An 8,767-nucleotide genomic window follows, 5' to 3' on the forward strand; every position below is an offset into this window, starting at 1 on the left:
CATCACCGACTTGCCTCTTCACCACTTTAAAGTGGAATTCTGGTATGGGGGTTCAGAATGACACTTGCGCTAATGTGGGAGTCGATTATCACGCAACCACCATGCTTGTGGAATGGAGTTGTTCAATTTCACCTCTGGGCTCTGGTGGTCTTTAGGATGTGATAGACGCCAGAAGTGGTCACTGCAATGAGCAGACCAACAGTAATGGGGAGAATAAATTGGCTTCTAAAAACTTTTGTTTTCAGTTTAAAGTTCTGCTCCAGTACTGATCAATAAATTATTATTTCAGCAACTGTTTTTTTTTTTTTAAATGACAAAACAAAAGCAATTTGTTTTAATGCCTTAATATTTATAATAGTTTAATATTGAATAGGTGGAGATCCAAGCAAGTCTAGTTGACAGCTGTTGGGTTAAACAGAGTGGCACCCCCCACCTTCCTGCTAGTAGCAATATCTTAAGTCCGGGTTCACATATGAGCGGCTGCAGGTTTGTGCCTGGGGCCTGGAGCGTGTCTGTTCACAGGTTCAGGTGCGATTCAGGTGCAAATTTTTGCCTGAATTTGCACCTGAACCAGACCCAAACAAGCACAGGACCCTTCTGTAATCCGGACCGCGCCCGCCTCAGACATGTGTGAACCGGCTCTATAGAGAGCGGGTAACACTCGCATGTCATGTGAATTGGATGCGGGGAAAATCCGCATCCAATTTGCATATGTGTGAACCTGGCCTGAAGTGGTTCTGTTGTTAAAATATACAGGGCCCCCTGCAAAGTATTGTTTACCTTTTCTGCTGTCAACCCTGCTGATTTTTTGTAATACTGAAAGGTAAAGCATGCATCCGGCAGAGAACCAGGAAATTGACACTCCCTCATTTATTTTAGCAACAGAGTCAGTTTATGTTTGTAACACATGTGAAATGTCAGCTGTCTGGGGTTCAGTGTCTCAATGTGTTGGAGGGAAGGGTGTGATGCAGCAGCCCGTAGAGTACTACATTCAACTTGGCTTAGAGTCAACCCTTTACATCCTTTACTGACCCATTCTGCTGCCTGGGGGCTCCCCTACCTGAGAAAAGGAGCCTGTGCAGAGCAGCAGTGATGTATCAAGTGGTGAGGCTCATTGTCTTCACCAGTGGCATTCCTAGGGGGATGCAGGGGTGCAGTTTTCACCAGGTACTGGCACATTGGAGGTGCACCTTACAACTGTCAGACAGGAAGAAGTGGCACTGTAGTGGTAGTATCATGGATTCCGCTGCAGAAGATGATGCGGGGTGCCCAAATCATGGGTGGGGGGCAGGGGGCACAGCTTAGCATCTTCGCCATGGGCATTTGATGACCTTGTATCAACCACTGGTTGCAAGTATTCTTGTTCCTGTTTTAATCACATTGGCCTATTTTGTCTTTGCACAGCTGTCCTCAGACAGACATCTACCTCTATACATACTCCGACTGTAAAGGGCCCATACTGAAGGCTGGTTTGTATGGAGGAGTCGGAGCTGCCATCGCTGTTCTGTTCCTTGTCATAATCATTGTGGTTTACTTCTTGTTCAGACGTGGTAAAGGCAAAAAACTACTGTGAGTACTGTGATTTGTTTTTGTTGTTGTGCTGTATCTTAATAGGCAAAATTGTTTTAGATATAGTAGATAAGGTTTGTGTTTGTGGGTCTGTGTCCCATGAAGACACAACAGGAATTGTGTATGTCTAAAGTGAATGGAATGCCCATTTTAGAGACGTGTCATAGGAACATCTGTTCCATTCAGAAGATTTTCCCTCATCTCTAGCTCTGATTTCCCACCACTTTCCGTCTTTGTTCAAGGCTCAGCTACTTGTTTTTACTGCCCCTGGGCCTCCCATGTCAAGGAACCCTTAGTGTCAATGGTCACCAGGACAAAAAAAAAAGGAATGAATGTCCCCAACAGGGACATAACTATACAAACCTAAAAAAATATCCTTGCATGCATTTTACCTAAATCTGAATTACAGGTATGGCTATTCTTTCATAGTTACGGCTTGGACTAATGTACTATGTCTAGCCGATCCCCCATGGAAGCTGGAAATCACTGTAGTAGTAGGCACTGCACCACTATTACAGTGATTGTGGCTTCCGGGTCCCAACCCGAGCAGCTGCAATGCTGCTTAGTGAACACAGGAGGTTGCTTGTTCAACGGCACGGGCAATACTGCATTTTTTACAATGAATGATTGGATGAGTTGGAGATTGTGGCATCACTGCCCTGTCTCCTCACCTCGTCCAAACAAAAAATGCTTTACATTCATTGAGAAAATGAAAAGTTTTTTTCTGAATGGCACCCGTGTTGAGTGAGCAACGTCCTGTCCTCTAAGCAGCAGAGCAGTCACTAGGCACGGGGACTCAAAACCCAGTGGCAACCATTGAAGTAGCGCTGTCTACAACAGTGATTTCCAGCTCCACAATGGATTGGCCAGGTATGTAGGTTTGCCACCTCATCCCTTTAAAACCGAACACATATTATTTACACAGGTTCTGTGGCCGATTAAGGTGGTATCTAAACTCAGTTGGTGCCTTATCTGCATTAAATTAGCCTCAGAACCTGTGTAATTCATATGTGTTCGGGTTTAAAGGGATGAGGTGGCAACCCTACAGGTATGGGACATGCATGGTTACATTGATCCCAGTTGAACAAATGTAATTATGCAAAAATAACTGGAATATCTAGAATTTTGCTGAAGCAAAAACTTTTGTTGAGGAAGAACAGTCAATTCAGTACCCCCTTATTAATTCTAGCTGCCATTTAAAGAGTGACTATACAAAGCTAACTAAAGGAAGGTGTTCGTGTAATAGAAGACAATAAATACTTACCTTCCCCCCGCCATTACCACTAAATGCTAAACCCATCCTGAGAAATCCTATGCTAAAGTCTGCAAGAAAACCAACACTTCTGTAAGTATCCATCTCCTGGTCCTTGCAGCTTCCACATCATAAGAGACAGTGGTGCGGTTGAGGTCAGCAGGAGGTACCAGTGATATCTTAAAGTCCCGTTCACACCTGGGTGTTTGCGATCAGGAGCAGAATCGCACCAATTCCGCCCACTCTCCCCAAAACGCTCTACAAAACTGACAAATCACACCACGCTTGTTCAGGTGCTATTCAATTTCAATGGCACCTAAACGCGGGTGGGCTTCTGCAAACAGCATTGCGCAAAGCTTGTCACCCAAAAGCAGCTCCTACATGTGATTTGCTGTGATTGCAGCGTGATTTATCATGCGACATTTGCGGTAGAATCGCACCTACGTTTAGGTACCATTAAAAATAGATGTGAAAACAAGCGATTTTTCAGTTTGGCAGAGCGTTTTGTGTTTGCAAGTGCCCAGGTGTGAACGGTGCCTCAGGGAACTGTAGGATCCTGGAAAGTGATGTATGTGATGGCAGCATTGCAAAGTGGAGAAATTACAAATATATATGTATATACTGTATATATACTGTATATACTTTTACAAAAATTAAAAAACACAAACATTTTTTGCATTTTTATTATACCATCATGATACTTGGCCAGAGTTAAGGTGTTGTATGCAGTTTTCTGTTAAACAGTCTCCACAACTTTTCAAATATTTTGTGTTATCAGAGATCCTTTTGCTAACGATCAAGAAGAGAACTGGTGTGAAGAAAATGACAGCCAGTGGCATGTAGATCGCGGGATCACCAACCTGTCTGAAACAGATGGAGGTAGGTAGTTGCAAACTAATTCTCTTCTGTCCATATCACCCTGCAGGAGGAGGACAGACTCATAGCTTCCTTCTGTCTGTATCACCCTGCAGGAGGAGGACAGACTCATAGATCCCTTCTGTCTGTATCACCCTGCAGGAGGAGGACAGACTCATAGATCCCTTCTGTCTGTATCACCCTGCAGGAGGACAGACTCATAGCTCCCTTCTGTCTGTATCACCCTGCAGGAGGAGGACAGACTCATAGCCCCTTCTGTCTGTATCACCCTGCAGGAGGAGGACAGACTCATAGCCCCCTTCTGTCTGTATCACCCTGCAGGAGGAGGACAGACTCATAGCTCCCTTCTGTCTATATCACCCTGCAGGAGGAGGACAGACTCATAGCCCCCTTCTATCTGTATCACCCTGCAGGAGGAGGACAGACTCATAGCTCCCTTCTGTCTGTATCACCCTGCAGGAGGAGGACAGACTCATAGCCCCCTTCTGTCTGTATCACCCTGCAGGAGGAGGACAGACTCATAGCTCCCTTCTGTCTGTATCACCCTGCAGGAGGAGGACAGACTCCCTTTTTATTTCAAATCATTTCTCAGTTCCTGGTGTCATCTTGGACAGAATGTGAGCTAACATCTAACGTATGGGTACTCAAACTACACTAAAAAAGATTTCATCCCTGCCCACTCTATTTAGGAAGAAAAGTTTCCCTAGACTTTCACTGTTATCTTTTATAAGTAAATAATTTGTTCTGCATAACTTTTTCCACTTACAGACTCATCCAAGAACAGCTACTCATCTTCAAGGGAGAAGTTTAAACCAGTCCTGGAGAACATAAACACAAAAGCTGAGGTAATTACAGGTTTCCTAGCTAGTTGGAGACATTTGTTTTTCTAGACTGACATTTAGACATGAGTTGGTGATGTGCTGGAGATGCTATTGCTCTTGACGTGTAGACAAAACTTCTTTAATGGTCGTAAGGAGGTGGCCTTTTAATTGAAGGACCCATCCTAATTGTCTACCCCATCTCCCTACCCAAAACAATCATCTAGCAGAGTCTACACCCTGTATTTATTGGCCGAGATGGCTATTTATGCACAGAACCACAAGGCCCGCTGATGGAAAAGCTGAAACACTGACTGTTATAAGCTCCTGTATTTGGTAGAGGATCCACTAATCTGAGGTCTAAGTTGAAGCATATGTATCTGATGGTAAGAGCAAGAGGGCATAGCTCTCATATGAAGGGACTATCCCTCATTTGGAACCAAATCCCTCTTTCCCCTCATTCCTACTCAGATGTCCCCTTTTTTAACTTCTGTATAAAAAAATTTAGTATTTACTTCCAAAGTTGTTTAACTTGCACTAAACCTTTTCTTCACCATTCGATTTCGATTATAATGCTGATATAAATTAAAATGAATGGTGAAAAAAAGCCATAATGGGGGCCTATTCTTGCAATTGAGGATATGGGGTGACTGTGTCCATTGCCTAAATATTCTACATTAAAAGAAGTTCTTTTCTCCCATCTGAGAGGGTTAGAAGGAATGAAGAGATGGTTTGGGCATAGAAAGGTAAAGTTTTTCCTGAATCCTTTTGCTCTTCTAAAGGCCGAGATCAAAATTTAAATGTTTTCAATGCAAGAATTCTAAAATTCCAAGTTAAAAATAGTACATGGATTCATAATTGCAAAATTGTGTGTTTTGGGGCTTTTTCAAACGGTCTTTCAGGTGCTATGCAGGCACAGTATAGTACATTGGGATATCTATAACCTCTTGGTTTCAGCTCTTCTGGCTGTATAGCTCAGAGTTTATAGGCTTCTCACACCTCACTCCTAGTGTATCACTATGCTTTGATATTTTCAGAAGGGACACAGACCATCTCTGCATGAAACAGTGTGGCTCTTTCAAGTCCTGCCCCATACTCTCCCTTCTCATTTGTTGACAGCTGAATTTATTAAAATGAACAACAGATGGCTAATAATAGAGCAGAGACCAGATTGGGTGGGATAGAATTGCCTTTTTACATGGTTCATTCTTGGCAAAAAAACAAAACAATGTAATTCCTATAGGGAAATTCCTGTGAGGAATGTTTACGTCACTTCCTCAAGATGATAGCACCCCTTTCTCACCTCCCACCAATGTTGATGAACAGACTCGACAAGATAGCTTAAGATATACATTATTTATAATTTAAGAGGTAACCCAGATTAGCAAGTTTGTAGCCACCGTTTGTAGCTTAGAACTTCAGTGTATTTGGGTTAAAATATAAATATTTTGGTTCTGCATTAACTTTTAATTCTGCAACTCTTCTGAATGGCTGAAGTTTTTCATGTTGGTGATGCATACCTCATTGTAGCCTGTACTGGAGTTCAGGCCCAACCACTTCAATTAATTCCATGGTAGCCCATCACAAAGGAGCTACTTCAAAGTGAGGGGAAGCTCTGTTTTCACCCTCCCCTCCATAGCCACATTTGGCACTTTTTTGGGGGGAGGAGGAAGCGGGAACTTGGTTTTGATAGGTACCTGCTCCCACTTCTGGTTCAGATCACTGCAATGATCTAAGCCGAAGGCGTGGCCCCACTCCTTTCCCTGCAGTTTTCTGGGACACATCACAGGTCCCAGAGGACTACGGGACCATTCACAAGGTGCAGCGCGGCTCGCATATGTGCAGTAGGAAACAGGCTGTGAAGCCACATGGCTTCACTTCCTGTTTCCTTTACTAGAGATGCTGGAGCCTGCCGATTGAAGAATTGGCTTGGGTGAGGAAATCGCTGGATCCCTGCACAGTTAAGTGTTCATATATTAAAAGTCAGCAGCTACAGTATTTTTTGGGGAAGCCTGGGGCTCCTCTTTAACCTTATCCGTGTTGATGTTAAGCACTTAGCTGTGCTTCCATTAATCTAGGCTCCCTTTTACTAGTGGTTCCAAGGGCCTTTATTGCTACTGTAAGTAAAATATAGTGCAGCGCAATCAAATAAAATTAAACAGTCCATAAATTCACTTGCTTGATGGAAACCAATCTTGTAAGTGAGAGGAGCCTCCTAAAGTGCAATCTTGGACAAAGACAGTAAAGAGGTGATTTCAGCCCATCCACCACAGATACACTAGCCTCTCACCTCATAGACTCGACCTGTAAAAGGTCACACAGCATTTGACCCACACCTGGGGTACCGACCGTAAATGATCCGGCCGAGTGCTAGCAAACAAGCATGTATTACATATGGTTTCTAACCAGAAAGATGGCCACGGGTGACACCAGACGTGACTGTTTAGAAACCAGATGGAATACATGCTTGTTTGCTAGCACTCGGCCGGAGTGCTTTGTTTGTGAGTACATTTTGCTTCTTTTTACTACTATTTAAATTCTTATCCTTACGGAGAGCACTAGATTGTCCCCTTCTTTCTTGTCCATATGTGCTATGTGACCATCTGCTGGATCATTTACGATTGGTACCCCAGGTGTAGGGCAAATGCTGTGTGACCTTTTACAGGTTGAGTTTATGAGGTGAGAGGCTGGTGTATCTGTGGGGGATGGGCTGAAATCACCTCTTTGCTGTCTTTGTCCAAGATTGCACTTTAGGAGGCTTCTCTCACTTACAAGATTGGTTTCCATCAAGCAAATTAATTTATGGACTGTTCAATTTTATTTGATTGCACTGCACTATATTTTACTTACTGTTTGATTGAGGCATTCTGAATTATCCTTAAGTGTCAGCTAGCATTCCTCGATTGAATTTTATTTTATTTTGTTTATTTTTTATGCGCAGAATATTTGTTGTTTATATTTTGTACCCTTTATTGCTACTACCCAAAATTAAGTCATTTTTCTCTCCTCTTTAGATCAAGATACAGAGACCAGAGATCTCCAATGCATGATCTGACTTCATGGACAGTGCACAGACGGGGGTCACAAGCACAGAAACCTTACACAGAAAAGTGTGATTGTTCAGCTACAATCTGATCGTCAACAGTGTTCTTCAACAAGGAAACCTGCCAATGGTCTTTCTTCATCGACAGATTAAATACTTACCTTCAATGGGTTCATGTAAAGACTATGATGACGAAGTAGCCGATAAGAACACAATTTTTCATCCAAAGCTCAATTTTCAGTAAATAAATGCAAATCTGACTAAATGCTCTACTCTCGATTCTTCCCTATTACCCTCATCTTACACCATCTTATCTTCCCCATTTTTCAGTCACTTTATCCCATGTATTTATCATACAGTATATATTTCTAAATTATTGTTTTAGTTCTATACTCTTTATATTAAAGACAGGTGCATGTGGTGTTTGGTTGTAAGAGACTGTGAACTGGAATGAATATTCTGTGTACATTTTTTGTAATGTACATTTTGCGCAAAGCATAAACTTTTTGTGTAAAAAATTTAAAAAGGCTGTTAAGATCTAATATAGATATTTTTTATTGGATTTTTGGAATGTAACATCAGATTCTTTTTTCCGTTATGGGCAATGACCAAAACAAGCAGAACAATGCTCTCTTTTTAAATACCAGAAAAAAAGAGCAATTTTCTAATCAAAATACTGTTTATATTTATATTTGTTAAGCTGAACTATAAAAATAGCAGTTTCATTTTGATTATTGGTTGGCTGTTAGTGACAATAAAAACATTACGTTTTTATAATTCAGTCTTATGTTCTTCATTGACTTAGAAAAAAAAAGATACAATGTATTAGGAGATAGATAAATGTTTTCAGAAACAGTTTTTTTTTTTTATTTGAGTCGAATGCTCCATAAAGTTTTTTTATTTTTTTTTTTATTGAATTGAAGGGAATTGAAAGTTCTGTTACAAATAGTAATCAATCACATTTCATCCACCATTTCATTAATACTTATTGGTTAAAAAGTAATATTTGGCTTTGCATAAGCATTGCCAGATATTAAAGTTGACTGGTAAAACAGAAGGAGCTTGTTGGACCCACTACGCACTGGTAATTATCCCATTGCAACTCTATACAATAAAAGAGGATTTTAGGAACCTTGGAGATCACCTATTGAAGCAATTATTTAAAGTTCCATTGTAGGAAACAGCAGGATCCCCCCCCCCATCCTGCTT

At 41.6% G+C, this 8,767-nt stretch overlaps 1 protein-coding gene across 1 annotated transcript in view; it reads left to right on the top strand.

Moving 5' to 3' along the window:
* Positions 1 to 8,335, top strand: part of LOC141134718 (uncharacterized) — a 29,571-nt gene extending 21,236 nt beyond the window's left edge. Inside the window, exons 9-12 of the mRNA XM_073624156.1 lie at positions 1,405 to 1,569; positions 3,600 to 3,700; positions 4,466 to 4,542; positions 7,530 to 8,335. Coding sequence (XP_073480257.1) covers positions 1,405 to 1,569; positions 3,600 to 3,700; positions 4,466 to 4,542; positions 7,530 to 7,565 — 379 coding nt within the window. The 3' untranslated portion in view covers positions 7,566 to 8,335. The remainder of the gene's footprint in view (positions 1 to 1,404; positions 1,570 to 3,599; positions 3,701 to 4,465; positions 4,543 to 7,529) is intronic.
* Positions 8,336 to 8,767: the final 432 nt, after the last annotated feature.

The sequence above is a fragment of the Aquarana catesbeiana genome, linkage group LG03 (genome assembly GCF_042186555.1).
Source record: "Aquarana catesbeiana isolate 2022-GZ linkage group LG03, ASM4218655v1, whole genome shotgun sequence".
NCBI lineage: Eukaryota > Metazoa > Chordata > Amphibia > Anura > Ranidae > Aquarana > Aquarana catesbeiana.